At 39.4% G+C, this 22,315-nt stretch overlaps 1 protein-coding gene across 1 annotated transcript in view; it reads left to right on the plus strand.

Annotated features, from left to right (window-relative positions):
- The window catches only part of COL19A1 (collagen type XIX alpha 1 chain), a 417,920-nt gene that overhangs the window by 95,154 nt on the left and 300,451 nt on the right, over positions 1-22,315 (plus strand). Inside the window, exon 9 of the mRNA XM_043890428.1 lies at positions 21,612-21,656. Within this exon, the coding sequence (XP_043746363.1) occupies positions 21,612-21,656 (45 nt within the window). The remainder of the gene's footprint in view (positions 1-21,611; positions 21,657-22,315) is intronic.

A 22,315-nucleotide genomic window follows, 5' to 3' on the forward strand; every position in this document is an offset into this window, starting at 1 on the left:
CTTCGATCCTGGGGCACAAGGTTCTGTCTGTGCCTCCAAGTCTCTGTTTCCCAGTCCTGTGTAAGTTCTGGCGGCTCTCTGGTGGGGTTAGTAGCGACCTCCTCCAAGAGGGCTCATGCCATGCCCAGTTCTGTGGCACCCAGACCCCTGCCCCTGCGGCAGGCCACTGCTGACCCACCTGTGCCTCCACAGGAGACACTCAGACACTCAGAGGCAGGTCTGGCTCAGTGTCTGTGGCGTCTCCTGGTGTGCACAAGGTTCTGTTGAGTCCTCCGAGTGTCTCTGGCGGGTGTGAGATTTGATTCTAAATGCAGTTTTGCCCCTCCTACAGTCTTGCTGGGGCTTCTCCTTTGTCTTTGGGGTAAATTTTTTTGGTGGGATCCAACATTGTCCTGTCGATGATTGTTCAGCAGCGACTTGTAATTTTGGAGTTCTCGCAGAAAAGCACATGTCCTTCTGCTCCACAGTGTGCATGGGGAGAGCTCTCTGATGAGATGTAAAACCCACAGGCCAACTGTGAACTCAAGTGTGCTTCCCAGGTTGCCCAGTCCTGGTTTGGCATCGCCGGCTCCGAGCCGTGGCCTCCAGTTATGCCTCCTCACAACACCTGTCAGTCCCTCTGACCCCGCTGGGTGCACGGGGAAGGAGGAGGAGGAGGAGGGAGGGAAAGGGGGAGAAGCTGAGAGGAAGAAAGTAGGGAAAACCCGTAGACCATTCAGGTATGACCCAAATCAAATTCCTTATGACTATACAGTGGAAGTGAGAAATAGATCCAAGGGACTAGATCTGATAGACAGAGTGCCTGACGAACTGTGGATGGAGGTTCGTGACACTGAACAAGAGGTAGTGATCTAGACCATCCTCAAGAAAAAGAAATGCAAAAAGGCAAAATGGCTGTCTTGAGGAGGGCTTCCAAATAGCTGAGAGAAGAAGAGAAGCTAAAGGCAAAGGAGAAAAGGAAAGATATACTTATTTGAATGCAGAGATCCAAAGAATAACAAGGAGAGGTAAGAAAGCCTTCTTCAGTGATCAATGCAAAGAAATACAGGAAAACAGTAGAGTGGGAAAGACTAGAGATCTCTTCAAAAATGTTAGAGATACCAACAGAACATTTCATGCAAAGATGGGCACAATAAAGGGCAGAAATCATATGGACCTAAAAGAAGCAGAAGATATTAAGAGGTGGCATGAATACACAGAAGAACTATACAAAAAAGATCTTCATGACCCAGATAACCATGATGTTGGGATCACTCACCTAGAGCCAGACATTCTGGAATGCGAAGTCAAGTGGGCCTTATAAAGCATCACTATAAGCAAAGCAAAGCTAGTAGAGGTAATGGAATTCCACTTGAGCTATTTCAAATCCTAAAAGATAATGCTGTGAAAGTGCTGCACTCAATATGCCAGCAAATTTGGAAAACCCAGAAGTGGCCACAGGACTGGAAAAGGTCAGTTTTCATTCTAGTCCCAAAGAAAGGCAATGCCAAAGAATATTCAAACTACCGCACAATTGCGCTTATCTCACATGCTAGCAGAGTAATGCTCCATATTCTCCAAGCCAGGCTTCAACAGTACATGCACTGTGAGTTTCCAGATGTTCAAGCTGGATTTAGAAAAGGCATAGGAACCAGAGATCAAATTGCCAACATCTGTTGGATCATTGAAAAAGCAAGAGAGTTCCAGAAAAAACATCTACTTCTGCTTTATTGACTATGCTAAAGCCTTTGACTGTGTGGATAACAACAAACTGTGGAAAATTCTTAAAGAGATGGGAATACCAGACCATCTGACCTGCCTCCTTACAAATATGTATGCAGGTCAAGAAGTAACAGTTAGAACTGGACATGGAACAACAGACTGGTTACAAATTGGGAAAGGAGTATGTCAAGGCTGTATATTGCCACCCTGTTTACTTAACTTACATGCAGAGTACATCATGCAAAATGCCGGGCTGGATGAAGCACAAGCTGGAATCAAGATTGCTGGGAGAAATATAAATAACCTCAGATATGCAGATGACACCACCCTTATGGCAGAAAGCAAAGAACTAAAGAGCCTCTTGATGAAAGTGAAAGAGAAGAGTCAAAAAGTTGGCTTAAAACTCAACATTCAGCAAACTAAGATCATGGCATCTGGTCCCATCACTTCATGGCAAATAGATGGAGTAACCATGGAAACAGTGAGAGACTTTATTTTCCTGGGCTCCAAAATCACTGCAGATGGTGATTGAAGCCATGAAGTTAAAAGACACTTGCTCCTTGGAAGAAAAGCTATGACCAACCTAAATAACATGTTAAAAAGCAGAGACATTACTTTGCCAACAAAGGTCCATCTAGTCAAAGCTATGGTTTTTCCAGTAGTCATGTATGGATATGAGAGTTGGACCATAAAGAAAGCTGAGCACCGAAGAATTGGTGCTTTTGAACAGTGGTGTTGGAGAAGACTGTTGAGAGTCCCCTGGACAGCAAGGATATCCAGCCAGTCAATCTTAAAGGAAATCAATCCTGAATATTAATCGGAAGGACTGATACTGAAGCTGAAACTCCAATACTTTGGCCACCTGATGCGAAGAACTGACTTATTGGAAAAGACCCTGATGCTGGGAAAGACTGAAGAAGGAGAAGGAGGCGACACAGGATGAGATGGTTGGATGGCATCACCGACTCAATGGACATGTGTCTGAGTAGGCTCCAGGGTTTGGTGATGGACCGGTAAGCCTGGCATGCTGCAGCACATGGGGTCACAAAGAGTCAGACACAACTAAGGGACTTCACTTGCTTTCTTTTTCTTTGATTTACAAGATTATGTTAGTTTCAGATGTGTAGCAAAATGATTCTGTAACACACACTGATATATATCTGTTCCTATATAGATATATCTATTTATATAGACATAAATAAAATAAATCTACACTTTTTCAGCTTCTTTTCTCCTACAGGTTATTACAAGATATTGAATATAGTTCCCTGTCCTATATGTGGGCCCTTGTTGTTTATCTTTTTTGTGTGTAGTAGTATGTGTATGTTAATCTCCAACTTCTTATTTATCCCTCCCCTCCTTTCCTCTTTGGAAACCATAAGTCTGTTTTCTGTTATCTGTGACTCTATTTCTGTTTTGGAAATAAGTTAATTTATATTAATTTTTTTAGAATCCTCAAGTAAGCAACCATATGATATAGTATCTTTTAACATGCATTTTACTGCAGGCATAAATTAAACATTTGAAAATATAGTACCACATGAGATATGATAAATAACAATACAAGAAATCTATTTCAATCCATGAGTAAAATGGTTTTTACATTCTTCCCTAATATTGTAAAGATGATTCTAGGGTGGGATGTTTCGAGAGAACAGCATCGAAACATGTATATTATCTAGGGTGAAACAGATCATCAGCCCAGGTTGGATGCACGAGATAAGTGCTTGGGCCTGGTTCACTGGGAAGACCCAAAGGGATGGGATGGAGAGGTAGGTGGTAGGGCTAATGGGATGGGGAACACATGTAAATCCATGGCTGATTCATGTCAATGTATGACAAAACCACTACAATATTGTAAAGTAATTAGCCTCCAACTAATAAAAATAAACGGAAAAAAAAAGAAGTTAGCATACTTATTCAGCAAACTTGAAAAAAATGCTATATTTGTAAATTAAATTGCAATTACCCTGTCTTGTTGTTCAAATTAAATTGTTAAATTATTAGAGTTCACATGTTTGATGCTAAGAAAATTCTCTTCTTCAGTAAAATAAGTTTAACATAAATTTCCATAGCTCTTCTAGCTGCACTAATTACTGCCTCATTATCTAGATGGTCGTGACCCTGTGGTTATTAACCTAACATTGTCACTAGAGTGAAGCTGAAGTGCTAGGAGGTTCAGAAGGTACTTTCTGAGTCCTGCTTAAGCATGTTTCTGATGTCTGAATGCTTCATTGTTGCTACTTTTTCTTAGGAATTATTCAGTCCAATATGCAAATTCTCTACTCTTGCAAATGTCAAACTCTGTAAAACATAGCAAACTTTGTCAAACAGTGATACCCTGCTGCAAGGTATTTGGGCTTATTTGGGCTTCTGTCATTAAACAAAAACTCTTCAATAAGTAAAAGTTTCTTCAGACACCTGTTTAAAGGTCTAATTCCTTCAAAATGCAGTGTCCTCCAGAGAACACTACTGAATCTCCTAACTCTTAAAAGAGATCACTCCATCCACATTTGCTCTGTACATTCATTTCACCAGTCTCTTCCTAAAGTAACAATCAGATTGTTAAGATTTCAGATCAATGGGGTTTTAAAAATTACTTGAATATAGGAACTCTTTTTTTTTTTAAAACCAAGTACAGAATCACTGGAGAACTTGGACTATAAAATAAGCTATTAGACTTCTTTATTGTGGGGTGTAAAGTAAGATTTATATGCATTTACATGGTGAATGATGGGAAAACAGATAAAATTCGCTTGTTATACTCTGAAACATAATTTACTAAGATTGGTATTGAATCCTGTTAATTGAATTCTGTGCACCAAGATGACATTTCTTGGATCCTATTTGCAGAAGCTCCAAAACTTACCAAACTAGGTATAAGGTTGTCTGTGAAGGAGGCTCTCAACTCCTGAAAAGGCGCTCTCAGCAGACGGGGCTCAGTACAAGAGCTTCAGAGGCTCAACCCTGGCAGAAGTTGATCAAATCCATCTTCATCAAGGGCCATGAGAGTAAGAAAGCAGCAGGCAAGGAAGTTAAGAATGCAAGTCAAGAAACTCTCCAGAAAAATAGAGGGTTTCTTAGAAAAGAGAGGGCATTTTAGGCTGAGCAAAGGAACTGGAGCAAAATGTGGTGTTACAGAGACAAACACGACTCAGAATTCAATATGCTGCTGCTTTTTTTAGAAGCCCAAATTTGTAGAGAACATTTCATGTGATGATTCATCCTACACTCTACCTATAGTAAGAGTTCAATAAATACAAGAGAACATTCCAGCTGGAGATGATTCATTTGGACCTGGTATTTCTGGGAACAGGAATATTCAGCCCCAGGGGCCCACTTGGTCAGAAAGATGACAGGAGTGACTCTCACAAGATCTGAGTGAAGACACCACCTCCAGGGAACTTAGATGCTAGCGTGGTAGAGAAGTCGTAGCCGTGGTGCAGTTGTCCTGGCAAACCCGTTTTCATGTTTCCTCGAGCAGTTTGCTTGGCTCAGACTTACTTGTGTTGCTCTCAAAGAGCCTCACAGGCAAGCAGAGAACCTGTGAAGCCTCCTGTGGTGCTAAACACGGTATCGGGCTGCACTCAGCTCTTGGGTCCTGGTTTCCAGCATCTCCTGGGACCTTCTCAGTGTCTGGAGAATCAGCAAGTCGTTGACCATATCCTTTCTTCAAGGTCACACAGCCGCTGATGGGGCTAGGTCTGCTTCTAACTTGTCATTCATTTAGCTGGTAAAGGGCTATAACACTCATCAGTGAAGAAATGTCACCTCAAGAGTGTTTTTCTCACTTCTGTAATCCACAAGTTACCATTTATTTAAAATATCTCTAATAAATATATGAAAAATGAAAAGAGCAATAAAGCTGCTATGTTATCTGATGGCATGATTCCTAAGTTTTAAATATTTGACTCTAGTGAAGATATATAAATTTTATTTTAAGCTTTCAGAAATTTTGAATTAATGGTAAAGATGGGTACTTATGTCTGGGTAAAATATTTCCATTGTTTTATAATGAAAATAACTTGATTCTATGTTTCCAAAGAAAAATCTTTCCTTAAGTATCATGTATCCTCAAGGATGTGCTCCCACACAGTCTTAATGCATCACCTGGAGTAACCACACAGCATCTCCAAGCTCGTCTTGGACTCTGCTTCTCTGTGTTTGTGATTCTCTGGGGTTCTTGTCTTAGAAGTGCTTAAGAGTTCTGTTAAAAGACAAAATAAAAAAAGATGAATTGGTTCACTCGGAATAAGAACATATGCAAAGTGCCATAGAACATATATCTCAGGTATAGTATTCTCAAAGTGAAGTTTTTTTTAAGGTTTAATATCTAAACTAGAAAACTTAGTCATATTAATGAAGGGAAGCCTATCCTGAGCAGCATAGAGTAGAATTTGTATAATAACTGCACTTTACACTTACATACAATATGATACAATGCATTAAATTCAATGATTTGTATGTAAATCCCATTATCCTAAAATAAACCTTTACTTTGATAGCAGTAAATATTTTTAAATCAAGGCCCTGAACAAAGTATTAATTTCTTGAGGTGGCATTTTTCTTCTGGGATCCAGGAGAAAAATAGTATAGTGAACACTATATTATGAAATCAGTTTATAGATTATAGAATCATGGAGACTTTAAAGGTAAGAACTATAATATTTAATTATGCTCTTTTGTAATTATAATATATATCACCTTGCACAGATTTGCATAGATTTTATAACCTGATAATATATGTGACCTTACTGCCAACACATGGCAGGAAAATAACTGTTCCCTTTACAGTTATTCAGCTTAGCTAGGATTTTGCCTAAGAGATTTGGTAAGTTTCCTGTTCTGCATTCATATAAGAAAATCTACTCTATGTAGCAAATGTTCTTAGATGTTAGTCACTAACAACTTCTGGTAAGCCTACTTGGACAGAAACCATGGTCAGTCAAAACGAGTCCTTTGGATGGTCCAGTTTCCAGAAAGAGGGAGTTGTTTAATAAGATCACACAGGTGCATACATACATAATACAGCATGCACACAAACATACACTCAGATCCTCATGACGCGCAGTGGGAGAATGAGATCTGGACACCGGGAGCAAATCCTGCCCTCTGTGTTACCTCCAGACTCCACACTCAGAGCATGCTTGCCTTCGGTACTTGAATATTGCAGATAAAAAACTGCTTCACTCCCTGTTTCATTTATACATGTCATGTATCAGATATGTTTTTTAACAATAATTTTTAAAAATATGAATAATTATAATCTTCATCCAGTAATCTTCATCCCAATAATGTGACAGTAAAAAATTGAATAAATATAGAGCCTAATTTATGCTAAAACCAATTTTTTAATCTTATGAATTATTTGGAATTTGTCCTAAAATACTTATTTTTGAGGGAAAACGTTTAGAATGTTAATTTTACTTTTCATGGGGCAAGTGTGCAGTAAGTGATAGCCATCATTGTTCTACTATCCAGTTATTAAGTACCCAGAGTTAGAAACATCTTGGGTTTGAATCCCAGCTCAAAGCCTTGCTCTGTGTAATTTAGGGTACATCTCTTATTGTTTCTAAGTTCTCTTTTTATGAAGTAAAAATTATATTGTATCCGTTTCCAATTTTGTCTTAAAGATGAGCTGAAATAATTCATGAGAGTCCCAGCTCAGAACTGATATATAAATATTTGGTAAACAATAGAAATAATTTTAAAAGAAAGCAATTTGATTATTTTAGTATCCTAAACTCTAGCTTACTAAAAGACTAAATAAACTAGAATGCATTTGAGCAAATATATATTATTTATTCAAAATATATTGAGTGGAAAATTTAAAATAAAAGTTGCATATCTTAGATAACTTTGACTTCTTAAAACAAACTGGATATTAGGGCTGTAATGAATTTTCAACCTAACTGAAAATTTCATGAGTACAAACTTTTACAATAATAGTAATAGCAGCCATTAACTAAATGATTGTTATGTGTTAAATGCTTATTATGTGTCAAGAGACTTCTTTACATTATTTCATTAATTCCCCACTATATCTCTATGAGGTATAATTTATTATCATTGTTTCATAGATAGAGAAACTTCCCCAAATTTTCACTACTAACTCTGGGAGTTGGTGATGGACAGGGAAGGCCTAGCATGCTGCAGTCCATGGGGTTGCAAAGAGTCAGACACAACTGAGTGACTGAACTGAACTGAATAAATAGTGGAATCAGAATCTGAATCTGTGCCCACATGAATCTTTTACTATGTTTTCTTCTCTGAAGTGCCCCTGAATTGCTCACATTTTTTTTGCAGACAGTTCCAAATTAGATCTTAAATGTGTTTGCCTGCAGCCTAGACAGGGAACTGCACAAGGGGCTTTCCTCCTTCCTCTTCCAGGGAGAGCAGTGTCCCTTGTCTTGAAGTCTATGGGTTCCTTTTTTTTATTGTTTCTTTTTCTTTTTAAATTATGAAAGTGTGATAGCACATTTACAGGAGACTTGGAAAATACAGAACAAAGTTACATATAGTTCAACAGTATATTGCAATTACTTTTTATGTAGATAAATTAAGATTTTAATTGGAGTTTCAATATCAAACTCTCAAAAATTTATAAAATGGACAGAAAAGTAGGAGGATATAGTAGACCTGAAATGCACTATGAACCAATTCAGCATAATTAAGATTTATACAGTTTTCACACAACAGTAAGATACAAATTCTAAGTTCCCATAGACTAAGAGACACTGGAATATATTCAGGGGGACCAAACAAGGTGCAAACACTTCATGGTCTAAAGATATTGAAATCACATAGAGTCTGTTCTCTTATTACTGTGGAATTATGTTATTACAGAAATTCAGTATCAAAAGATATTTGAAAATAGCCCACATAATTTAAAGTACAATGTCACATTTACCAAGAGAGATCTTTGACTTAGCCGTTGAAAGCCTCAGTAAAGTTAAGAGACTGACAAAACACAGGGGGTGATTGCAGAGAAAAACATTTAAATGAAAAATTAACATCAAAAGGAGAAATTAATATCAAGTATACTTTAGAAACCCCAGGTATTTGGAAATTAAATGTGAAGTCTATAGACCCTTTTTTTTAGGCTCAATATTTTGATTTATTAGGGAAAAATGATATTTAGTTTGCTTATTTAAAATACATTTGAACTAATAGTACATAAGTGTTCCTTTTTCTCTCCACCTTTGGCAACACTTCTTATCTTTTGTCTTTTTTTTTTTATAAAAGTCATTCTAACATGTTAAATGAAATTTTTTGTGGTTTTGATTTGCATTTCTTTAAGTTAATGATCCTGAACACCTTTTCATGTACATGTTGGCCATTTGTATGACTTCTTTTGAGAAATGTCAATAATTTGCTGTCCTTAGAGATAACCCTCCCAACCTCAGAAAATTATGTCCACCTCTTGAAAATCATTATCATGTTTTTCACCAAATGAAAGGATTTTTTTTATAGCTTTACCTTCTGAAATAAGTAGTATGAAAACAATACAGTTTTATTTTGTTTGTTTTCCAAATTCAAAATTATATTTGAAATATTCTTTCAAGCTTGCCACACCTGACTCTCTGGAGATCTTGTCTGCCCTGCACACCCACCTCCAGGCAGGCCAGTCATGGGAACACCCTCCAGATTAACCTAATCTCAACATCTAACCAAAAATTCTCTTTATGCTCTCCACCAAATATGCTTTTGATATCTAAATATGTATAATTTTTATTCATTTGACCAAAAAGATTTATATATTCATTTGATCAAAAATACAAATGTTTCACTTACTGCCATGACTTTATTAAATAAAAAATCAAACTTCCAGAGGTAAAAAGTCACATGCAGTAAGGCGCCAGAGTAGTGTATCTGATAGCGCGGTGAGAGGTGCCAAGTTGCAGTTCTCAAAAATAGCCAGACTAACTATCCTCATTGTGATCTGTTTTGTGTGACGGGTCTTTTCACCATAAGCTCTGAAGCCCCCAGAATTTGTAGCAGGATGAGACTAAACCAGGCAAATCCATTGTTCCCTAACTGTCTTTGTATTTCTTTTCTATTGGAAAATGAAATGACTCTGATCTTTGCATCTCGATTTTCCCTTAAAAAGACATTTTATGAGAAGACTGCAGCTTCAGGAAATAAAGGCAGATGCTGTTACAATTTATGAAAGCACAGACAAGGGTGGTAGCTGTTGTGAATTATAATGAACTCTGCAGCAGCCCTGGTCCAGATGTAGCATTAATGTGTCTGAGAAACTCTGAAACTTATAGGAATGTTTTGAGAAAACTACAGAATTTTTGTCATTTGGCTTTCTCCCTGTATTATCTGATTTCACCCAGCTTGCCAGTGAAATTAAGAATTAAGACTAATTTCAGAGTTCTTCCCAAGTTAAAAAAGTTAAAATATCTATTTATATGTGACAATTTATTGTCTGAATTGCAAACTAAATAAGGAGAAAAAAAGTGCAACACAGCTTTATTCTAAAAATGGGATATTTTCGTTCTGTGAATTGTCAAGATTTATAAAATTGGTGCGGGCTCTATGTTACAGAAAATACCTCTTAACAGAGAATCACATGTATACTCTTGTATTTCAGAGAATTCTGCAGTAAATGAAGGTATAGTTAAATCTGGACATAGGATTGAACTTCTTATCATAACCAATGTCTATTTATGGAAAAAAATGACCACAAAGAAAACAGTTTTGTCAGACTACTTGTTGGCTTCACTTACTAAAGTTACAAGAATGACACTTGAATTATCAGTGAAAAGTGACTGCCTTTACCTAGAGTGAGTCTCATTTAATTGTCTTATCTGTGGGCAGTATATTGATACAGCTAGCACCAAAATAAACAGAAACCTGAGAAGAACAGAGGTAACAGAAGAACAGGAAAAAGAAAAAAAACTTGCTCACTCTGCAGTTGATTTTATTTCTTAATGGTTTCTTATTCCCTCCTAATGCCTTCCACTCTCACCCCAAGTGGAGCAGTTGGCAGAGAACACAACAGATGGATGACAGGCTCGACACATGCAGTCTCTCTGGCACCCAGGCACTCGACTTTTATTTGCTAAACAGTTAGCCAGATTTTAAGACGCTAGTCTGCTAATGTTCCTGTTTGGTTTAATGCACTGTGAGAATCTAGCACACAAATATTAAAACATTGCCAGAAAAATGATCACACAGTCTCTGTTTCTCTGTGTAGGTTAGTGGCTAATTGTTTTATTCTTTTTTAGAATTTATTTTTTTGAAGTATAGTTGATTTGCAATGTTGGGCTAATTGCTGCAGTGTGGCAAATTGATTCAGTTATACATATAATATACATACACACACACACACACACATTCTCTTTCATATTCTTTCCCATTATGGCTTATCACAGGATACTGACTATAGTTCCCTGTGCTGTGCAGTAGGACTTTGTTGTGTGCCTATCCTATATGTAATAGTTTGCATCTGCTCGTCCCAGACTCCCACTCCACCCCACCCCCCTGCCCTCCGGCAACCACAAGTCTGTTCTCTGTGTCTGTGAGTCTGTTTCTGTTTTGTATATATATTCACGTGTGTCATTCTTTAAGATTCCACATAGAAGTGACATCATATGATACTTGTCTTTCTCTGTCTGACTTACTTCACTCAGTATGGTAATCTCTAGATTCATCTATGTTGTTGCAAATGACGTTATTTTATATTTCAATTTATTTTATAACTGAGGCCTCTCTGGTGGCTCAGTGGTAAAGAATCTGTCTACCAATTCTTTGAGAGTGCAAGAGGTGTGGGTTCGATCCCTGGGTCAGACAGATCCCCCTGGAGAGGGAAATGGCAACCTACTCCAGTATTCTTGCCTGGGAAATCTCATGGACAGAGGAGCCTGGCGGGCTACAGTCCAAGGGGTTGCAAAAGAGTCAGATAAGACTTAGAGACTAAACAACAACAAACACCGACATACCCCATTCGATATGGGCACCACATCCTCTTTATCTGTCCATCTGTCAATGGACGTTTAGGTTGCTTCCATGTCTTGTATTGTGGACAGTGCTGCTTGAACATAGGGATGCATGTGTCTTGTCTAATTGCAGTTTTGTCCTCATTATTTTATTCCTGGTGTAGATTGCTGAGATATGCAGTAGTGGATTTAGAGACACACTTGGTATTTTCTATAGATGTCTACAAGCTCAGATATTAGGATTTTCTTAATGTGGATGGGTCTAAACAAGATTTTAGCAGCTTGGTCAGGGACATCATAGCCCATGGAAGGTCCTTCCTGAGCCTGCTGGGTAAAAGAAGGTTCTAGAGCATAACCACAGACAGTATGTTTCTTTCCTCCCACCATCACTGCATCACAGTGATGGGATTCAGCATACTATTGAAAACACAAGAAAAATTGCATATTTTCCACGAAGCCTTCTTGGCCACAAGGCAGAATTAGCAGCCCTGGACTCCTGCTCACATAGCACTTTATTTACGTTACCCACATAGTCTGTGTCCCGGTCCCCAGTGTGAGCTCCTGGAGAACAAGGGCTAGGGGTGCCCCTTGTGCCTGTCACCCCATCACATGCCAGCACTTGGCACAGCTTGTGGAGCTGTTCAGAACTCAGGGGGACTTAGCTCCAGGACAATAGAGAAGAGAAACACAGAGTGATGGTTAGAAAATCATTCTGAGGGAGGATTGGAAAGGCCCCCAAATGCTGAAAGGCTTCAGTGAAAGTCTCTGGTACTGTCTGTAGAAGTGGGGTTTGGGGAAGCAGAAACAGAGGGGAGAGTGTGCAGCCCCAGAACTGGCTTCCCATTTCCCCAGGAGCAAACAGGCCGCCCCTTCTCTCTCAGGCGAAAATCTCCAGGTGATCTTGCTGTCTTGTCCTCTGTGTTAGGTTTGGAAATCTGACTTTCTTACGGAATTGCAAAGGTGTGTTCTTCCTCCGGACGTTCACAACCGTTTCCCTCAGGACTAAAGATAAGTAGCTGATGCCTTCAGTGCGTTGAAGTAACTGGCACAGAGTAGAACTATAATTACTCAACACGAGTACTACGGACCGGAAGTAGTTTGCAGTCACGGGTGTCTCACTGTCCCCAACAGGAGCTTACTGATGACACCGTCCCCCTCGATATATCTTCTGTTGTCTCCCATGTGTTAGAATGCTTGATTCAGATGTCCGCTGCTCCTCTCCAGATATTTCAGTGGATGCCCAACAGGAGCTTACTGATGACACCGTGCCCCTTGTTATATCTTCCATTGTCTCCCACATGTGAGAATGCTTGATTCAGATGTCCGCTGCTCCTCTCCAGATATTTCAGTGGATGCCCAACAGGAGCTTACTGATGACACCGTGCCCCTCGTTATATCTTCCATTGTCTCCCACATGTTAGAATGCTTGATTCAAATGTCCGCTGCTCCTCTCCAGACATGTCAGTGTATGATTCACTTCAGTTGTCTTGTTTCCCTGGTACTTTCGTGATGCTTCAAGATCACTTCAAGACTGCCTTCCAGCTGCTCTCACAAGAAAGTGAAATATCCACACACTCATTCTTAACAGATCCACTTTAAGAAAGCCATTCTGATGACAAATCTGGAGCCCAGATTTTGCAATGAGGTCAGCAACCCTGGCCAAAACTCAACTCCCTAACTTGGCTATAAATGGAAAGAGATGTTTACTTCCCCAAACTATGTCAATTTTTTTTTTGTTTTTTATTTGAATAATGTGGCTTAGATGGTACAGAGTCCAGCTGCAATACAGGAGACTTGGGATCTTTTGGTCAGGAAGATCCCCTGGAGAAGGGAATGGCTGGCTACCCACTCCAGTATTCTTGCCAGGAGAGTGCCACAGACAGAGAAGCCTGGCGGGCTACAGTCCATGAGGTCACAAACAGTTGAATTGACTGAGCGACTTTCACTTTCTTTCTTTTTTTGTTTTTTCAGTGTAATTTGCACTCCAGTAATTTGAAAAAGGATTGTAAAAATATCCTCTTTGAAAGGAGAACTTAGCAGTTTGACTACAAATTTAGTGTATATACAAGCAATTTAGCCTTGAAAAAGCAAGTCATAGTAATGCAAGTATAGTGTAATATCCAGAACAAGATTGCGTGTGGTTCTGTGTGTCAGTCCTAATCTCCACTCTGCGCACTGAGATCATGTGTGGAGTAAAGAATGTGCTGGGTTCTCCGTGTCACATTTTACAGGAGAGTGTGTGCCCAGGGGACAGTTACTATGATATTAAAGGACTCCAAACAATCTCCACACTGTTCTCCATAGCGGCTGTACTAGTTTGCATTCCCACCAGCAGTGTAAGAGGGTTCCCTTTTCTCCACACCCTCTCCAGCATTTATTGCTTGTAGACTTTTGGATAGCAGCCATCCTGACTGGCATGTAATGGTACCTCATTGTGGTTTTTCTTAAAAAATTGGAAATAGAACTGCCATATGACCCAGCAATCCCACTTCTGGGCATACACACCGAGGAAACCAGATCTGAAAGAGACACGTGCACCCCAGTGTTCATTGCAGCACTGTTTATAATAGCCAGGACATGGAAGGAACCTAGATGCCCATCAGCAGATGAATGGATAAGGAAGCTCTGGTACATATACACCATGGAATATTACTCAGCCGTTAAAAAGAATTCATTTGAATCAGTTCTAATGAGATGGATGAAACTGGAGCCCATTATACAGAGTGAAGTAAGCCAGAAAGATAAAGAACATTACAGCATACTAACACATATATATGGAATTTAGAAAGATGGTAACAATAACCCTATATGCAAAACAGAAAAAGAGACACAGAAGTACAGAACAGACTTTTGAACTCTGTGGGAGAAGGTGAGGGTGGGATGTTTCGAAAGAACAGCATGTGTATTATCTATGGTGAAACAGATCACCAGCCCAGGTGGGATGCATGAGACAAGTGCTCGGGCCTGGTGCACTGGGAAGACCCAGAGGAATCGGGTGGAGAGGGAGATGGGAGGGGGGATCGGGATGGGGAATGCGTGTAACTCTATGGCTGATTCATATCAATGTATGACAAAACCCACTGAAATGTTGTGAAGTAATTAGCCTCCAACTAATAAAAAATAAAAAATAATAATAATAAAAAAAAAAAATAAAGGACTCCAAACAATCATTTGAAAAATGATTGGTTTGCTGAATAAGCTTGATGGTGACAGAAAGGGATGTCATGTATAAGACCCATATGATATTTGTCCTGTGTGATATAAGACCAGTGGGCAGGAATTTTGGGTTCAGAAGACATTGTTTCAGTATCCACACATCAAATTGTGTTGTTTTGTACTCCACAATACAAATTAAACCGTGAACATGCCTGACTTTAAAGAGCTTTCAGTAGGGTCAGTACCTTAATATTCTTTGGTGAAGCTGGTGGATACAAATGTGTAAATTTACCCCTGACCCTGTGTTTAAGAATACTCCCCCTGCTTGTTTTCTGGTGTGTTCCTCTGCATATACTGTGCACACACATAGACTCAGGTTAAAAGTTTCTACTTACAGTAGATGTTGAGTTCATCTGTTACTAACTCCCCACGTTTATATCACTGTGATTAGGACATGTATTGATCATGTGTTACCTTTGGTGGGCTGGCTTTGTCTTCTTTGAAAGATTCACAAACATAAGTAATAATAGGGTCTCATTCATTTTTTTATTAAGAATGTTTTAAATTTGCCTTATCCTGAACATTCATGTGAATATGTCCCCATGTGTTAGTTGCAAAAGGATCCAGCAAATACAAGAATTAAAAAAGTTTGAAGTTTTCAATCCTATGCAGTATATAGCTTTTTTAATTTAACAATTTAGCTTTTGAAATGAAGTCTTCACACATAGGAGGAAAAAATACTCCTCCCTGAAATAAAAGGACTCTGATTGGATGAAATATCTGAAAAAACATAGGAGGTGTATGTTTTATTTCCTAAAATATTTAGTTGAGTGGCAGGAATGTAAGAACCATATAAAAATTCAATCACAAAAGATTATGGTCTAAATACAGCAGGACTGTTGTCGGAAATTCAGAGGTCAAGTTAGCGATACACAAAATCAAAATCAGATTTACTTTTCGCTTCCTCCTTTATTGGTTTTCATGCTAGGATTCTGGCATTTCACTTCAGATGTTTGTTCCAGCTAGTTCACTCAACACTCAATTTAAGTAAATTTTCTATTAATAAATATGAATTAATTAGTAGGAAAATATTGATACACTTCCAAGTGTACATGAAGTTCAAAAAAGAGTGTGTTCCTGGAAGACTTGCTCTAAGTAAAATGATCTGTCAAATGACAGTGTAAAATATGGAAACAGTGTTATAATAGGATCTCAGACTCTTTAATCGGAGATTGAATGCTTAATTTTTAAGGAAAAACATCACCACACGCTAGCATATAAGTCTGTATTTTCTGGACTTAGGTCTAGTTATTAGTAAATTCTTATTTACCTGCTTCATTTGCTTGATCTTTGCTTGGTCTGGTTGGTCCTAGGTTTGCAAACTAAGTCCTGGGAAGTGTGATTCTTTATTGTCGTTCAGACAATGTGGGTTTCCTCCATAAGAAAGGACATTGATTCCAGTGTCAAAGAAATCAGGGAAACTGAGGGTTTATCTTGTATGTCTAGCTGCGCTTACTTCCAGGAAACGGGCAGTGATAAAAAGGCTGTGAAATGAAATCCTCTGATCAGGTTTTCAGAAAGCCACCAGCTATGCCTAAACCACACTTTGGTTTTTTTATTTTTTTCCTGATGAGGTCACTTTGAATTCTGGAAAGGGTTTTTTAGATTGCTCTGCGAAGTGAAGTGGGCCTTAAGAAGCATCATTACAAACAAAGCTAGTGGAGGTGATGGAATTCCAGTTGAGCTATTTCAAATCTTAAAAGATGATGCTGTAAAAGTGCTGCACTTATTATGCCAGCAAATTTGGAAAACTCAGCAGTGGCCACAGGACTGGAAAGGTCAGTTTTCATTCCAATCCCAAAGAAAGGCAATGCCAAAGAATGCTCAAACTACTGCACAGTTGCACTCATCTCACACGCTAGCAAAGTAATGCTCAAAATCCTCCAAACCAGGCTTCAACAGTACGTGAACCATGAACTTCCAGATGTTCAAGCTGGATTTAGAAAAGGCAGAAGAACCAGAGATCAAATTGCCAATATCCGTTGGATCATCGAAAAAGCAAGAGAGTTCCAGAAAAAACATCTGCTTTATTGACTATGCCAAAGCCTTTGACTGTGTGGACCACAACAAACTGTGGAAAATTCTTCAAGAGATGGAATACTAGACCACCTTACCTGCTTCCTGAGAAATCTGCATTCAGGTCAAGAAACAACAGTTAGAACTGGACATGGAACAACAGACTGGTTCCAAATAGGAAAAGGAGTACGTCAAGGCTGTATATTTTCACTGTGCTTATTTAACTTATATGCAGAGCACATCATAAGAAACACTGGGCTGGAGGAAGCACAAGCTGGAATCAAGATTGCTGGGAGAAATATCAATAACCTCAGATATGCAGATGACACCACCCTTATGGCAGAAAGTGAAGAAGAACTAACGAGGCTCTTGATGAATGTGAAAGATGAAAGTGAAAATGTTGGCTTAAAGCTCAACATTCAGAAAACTAAGATCATGGCATCTGGTCCCATCACTCCATGGCAAATAGATGGGGAAACAGTGACAGACTTAATTTTTGGGGGCTCCAAAAATCTCTGCAGATGGTGACTGCAGCCATGAGATTAAAAGACGCTTGCTCCTTGGAAGAAAAGTTATGACCAACCTAGACAGCATATTAAAAAGCAAAGACATTACTTTGCCAACAAAGGTCTGTCTAGTCAAGGCTATGGTTTTTCCAGTAGTCATGTATGGATGTAAGAGTTGGACTATAAAGAAAGCTGAACACTGAAGAACTGATGCTTTTGAACTGTGGTGCTGGGAAGACTCTTGAGAGTCCCTTGGACAGCAAGAAGATCCAACCTGTCCATCCTAAATGAAATCAGTCTGGAATATTCATTGGAAGGACTGATGCTGAAGCTGAAACTCAATACTTTGTCCACCTGATGCGGAGAACTGACTCATTTGAAAAGACCCTGTTGCTGGGAAAGATTGAAGGCGGGAGGAGAAAGGGTCGATAGAGGATGTGGTTGGATGGCATCACTGACTCAATGGACATGAGTTTGGGTAAACTCCGGGAGCTGGTGATGGACTGGGGGGCCTGGTATGCTGCAGTCCATGGGGTCGCAAAGAGTCCGACACGACTGAGCAACTGAACTGAACTGAACTGTGAAGTTGAAGACACACTATGTATTGCAGTAATAACAGGGTGACAGTGCTCTCAGCAACAATGTTAGATTTTTTTTCCCCCTGCTTTCTATTACTCATATTCATCTGTGGCCCATTTGGAGCTTGAATTCATAATAAAAAAGGAGCACAGGCCCTTTGATGGAAAAACCTGCAGTAGATAGTACATGCCACAGAAACAAGCTTTGAACATTACAGTAGAGACAAGAAGCATTGATTGTAGTTTTCTTTCAATAATGGGCTAAAATACTGATGGGAAGCCAAAGAAGCTTCTTATTTCTTCCTGTGCTGAGACGGCGAGCACCAAGGGACAGCAAGAATTTAGAAGAAAACAGCTAATGTCAGCTCCTCCAGTAATTTCAGGCAGGCATTCATTGAATAGAATTCAATTCGATCCCACGCTGCTTGGGCACAAGAGTTTTGAAACTGATTCAGAGTTAGGAAGGCTCATTCTTTGACACAAATTAGGTTTTAGATAAAGTCTTGACAGGAGAAACATAGTCTGTTAATCTCTTAAACAAAATTTTGCTCTTTAAGACTACTATTTTTCCTTCAGCTGTTATGCTATGCTGTGCTTAGTCGCTCAGTCGTGGCTGACTCTTTGCCACCCCATGGACTGTAGCCCGCCAGGCACCTCTGTCCATGGGGATTCTCCAGGCAGGAATACTGGAGTGGGTTACCATGTGCCATGAAATCCTCCAGGAGATCTTCCCAACCCAGGTATCAAACGGAGGTCTCCCACATTACAGGCGGATTCTTTTACTTTCTGAGCCATTAGGGAAGCCCAAGAACAGTGGAGTGGGCAGCCTGTCCCTCTTCCAGAGAAATCTTCCCGACCCAGGAATCACATGGGGTCTCCTGTGTTGCAGGCAGATTCTTTACCATCTGGGCCACCAGGGAAGGCCAGTTGTTATGCTACTTAATATTATTTTGAGATAGAGTCAAAAACAAATATGCTAATTTGTCCCTCAGGGACTGGAAAAATGCCAAATGATTTTAAATAATTATACGTTTCTATGTCAGACCTCTCTGGGAACTTTGAGAAAATCTGTGAGAAGAAAATGAATATGTTTCTGAATACCAGAGTTGTACACTTTAAGCATCAAAAGTTTCCTGGTATCTCAAAATCTTTCCATGTTATTGTGTCACATGAAGCCAATTCATTTCCTGGGAGAGTGATCAGTGGTGTCGATTGGGGTATCATGGCATTTAGAATTATGTATACAAAACAAATTTTTGAATTTTGAGTCAGGAAAGAGCAGAGACAAATTAACACTGGCCATAGGAAAACATTTTCATTATAACAGTCATAAGACCAGCCGTCCATCAAAAAGAGAAGTATTCTTCCTTTTTAAGGACTTTTGGTACCCAGGTGCCAATGCACCCAGGTATGACCCTAACCTGACATCACCCCAGAGGTGGGTCTTTAGGTGCCAGCTCATAGCACATGGCATATAAGAGTGAGCCATGAGCAAAGAAAACAGGGAGCTTCTGACACTACTCTCTTTTTGCCAGAAAGCATTTTTGGCAATCTGCACTGTGTCAGTGTACTTTACTGGATTACACACCATATCTTGTCATCATGTATAACTTGTAATATGATATAAAACGTTATATTGAACCAACCAACGAAAATAATTCTGTTCCTCATGGACAAATGGGCATACTTCTGTGATGAGTAACAGAGGCTGTTTCCATAGCATGCACCCTGGGGTCAAATCTTAATGTGCTTTGACTATCACTTTATTAAACAAAATGGGAAGTTTCTAATGTAATTGTGGGATGCCTGAGGTCTACAACTATATACCTTTTTAAATAATAGAAATATATTTGTTATGTAGGTAAGTACATTGTATTTTATTGCTGCTTCAACACATCTTAAACTTAGCCACGAAGTTTTACCTTTGATGTCCAGTATATTCTGTGATAATAGCAGTTTTACTGTGCAACACAGATAATTTAATTTAACTGAAGAAAAGCCTTTAAAATTATCATCTTTAAAATTATGCACATGTATACAGCAGTATGGGGCATCCCAGGTGGCTCAGTGATGATAGGATCTGCCTGCCAGTGCAGGAGGTGTGGGTTTGGTCCCTGAGTCAGGGAGATCCCTTGCAGGAGAAAATGGCAACCCACTCTGTATTCTTGCCTGGAAAATCCCGTGGACAGAGGAGCCTGGTGGGCTACAGTCCATGGGACCACAAAGTACTGGACATGAATTAGAGGCTGATCACACAGAGAGCAGTAGGCTGCTGCTCAAAATGATGGAACCAGAAATGTACTAACTGATGAAATGATAAAGATCGTTGTAGGCTTAAACAGATTATATTATTGCTATTTTAAAATTTGAAGACATGATTTTTTTCTTCTTATATTTGAATTTTATTTTAAAAATTCTAAGTGATATCTAACTTCCTTCTAGTTAGTACTTTAAAAAGCTATTGTCTTAAAAATGTTTGCTGGAAATAAAGTGGTCAATGGAATTGCTAGTTTGTTTTGAGCTTTCTAAACCTGGAAACTTGGGAGCCCAAGTCACTTCCTTGAAGCAGCTGAACTCCTGAGGCTCCACTGGGAATGTGCACATCCTCCCAGGGGTATCTCATTCTAGCTTGTGAGCTGTTTGCAAAACAGGCTTGTCAAAGAGATGGCCCATGAATTCCAGTAATGGAAACTGATAGGCCTCTGCTGAAAACCTTCATACCCAGCACAGGAACCAGATGGACTGAAAAGAACTGAAAATTCTCCCAAGTAACTGTTTCAAGTAAAACAGCAACAGACATGTCTTTAAAACTGATCTAAAGACAATCGACAGGAATGAGCAAGAAAGTATATGCTCTTTATATATATGTGTGCGTGTGTGTGTGTGTGTGTGTGTGTGTAGTTGTTGCTGTTGTTATTGTCACTAAGTTGTATCCGACTCTTTGTGACCCCATGGACCGTAGCACACCAGGCTCCTCTGACCTCTGCTATCTCCCAGAGTTTCCTCAAATTCGTGTCCATTGAGTCGGTGGTGCTATATATATATGCACAAACATATATGTACACAAACGTGCACACACACATACACACATATATACACACACATAAGTTTTTAGATAAGAGATCACCAGAACAAAATCTTTTTCATGAGACAGTGCAGAGTGGCGGTTAGATGCACAGAAATGAATTATGTGAACTCTTAACTCCAGTTCTATCTCCTGATTGTATAATCATCTTTAAGAAGATGGTCATAACAGTTTGTTGTCAGAACAGTACTTGGCCCATAGAGAACCTGTGTCAGACTAGAACATTATGCCCAGAGATTTGAAAGAGAAAATAAAATGAAGGACACTAAGTAGTGTATGGGAATCCATGGGCTGTTGAATCAGAGAGACCTACGTTCAAATCTTAGGTGATGCTCCTAGTTAGGTGAAACCTGTCAGAGCCTCCGTGTTCTTATTTTTTAAATGAAAGCGCTAGTCCTGGAGTTGGCAGCTGAGGGGTGGATGCAAAGCCCCTGTGCTCACCGAACATTCAGCATTAGGCTGCCTTTCCTCACGGCTCTAGAACAGATGGTTAGGAATGCAGAATTGCTTCATTTGTTTGTGTTTTGTGACTAATGAAATTTATTCTGTGTGTTTCTTTTAGGGTGAAAATGGTTTACGTGGCACTCCAGGCTTACCTGGTCAAAAGGTAAACAGATTTTTTAATGTTTCATGTTGGTTAAGAACTTTAATGTCTCAAAAGTTGAAGTTGCACATAATATAGTGAAGATACAGGAAATCTGGTGAGACTGAATCAGTCCCCTGACTTGACCACCACTTGATCTTTCTTCCCAAAGACAACCCATGGTGCCGATCCCTTCTCAGAGGAGCTACTCTAGGGGAGAGCTTTACCAGAGGGGCTTGTCCACACGCTTCTCTGGAGAATGGGTAGTGGTGCTTTCTGAGGCCTGGGAGTGTGACAGCTGCTCTGGGAATGTTTTCACCCAGAGTCTAAATTTTGGTGGTATTTAGTCACTTAGTCATGTCTGACTCTTTGGCGACCCCATGGACTGTAGCCTGCCAAGCTCCTTTGTTCATGGGATTTCCCAGGCAAGGATACTGAAGTGGGTTGCCATTTCCTTCTCCAGGGGATCTTCCTGACACAGGGATCGAATTCATGTATCCTGCATTGATTGGCAGGTGGATTCTTTACCGCTGAGCCCCAAGGGAAAGCTAAATGAAGACTAGAACAGGATTGACTGCTTTTGACTATTTGTTACTTTTTTGTTATTTCCCAGATTGAGCTAAATGTTGTAATAGTTACAATGACATAAAATATTAAATATTGCAAAGATGTTGCAGCTGATC

The sequence above is a fragment of the Cervus elaphus genome, chromosome 28 (genome assembly GCF_910594005.1).
Source record: "Cervus elaphus chromosome 28, mCerEla1.1, whole genome shotgun sequence".
Taxonomy (NCBI): Eukaryota; Metazoa; Chordata; class Mammalia; order Artiodactyla; family Cervidae; genus Cervus; species Cervus elaphus.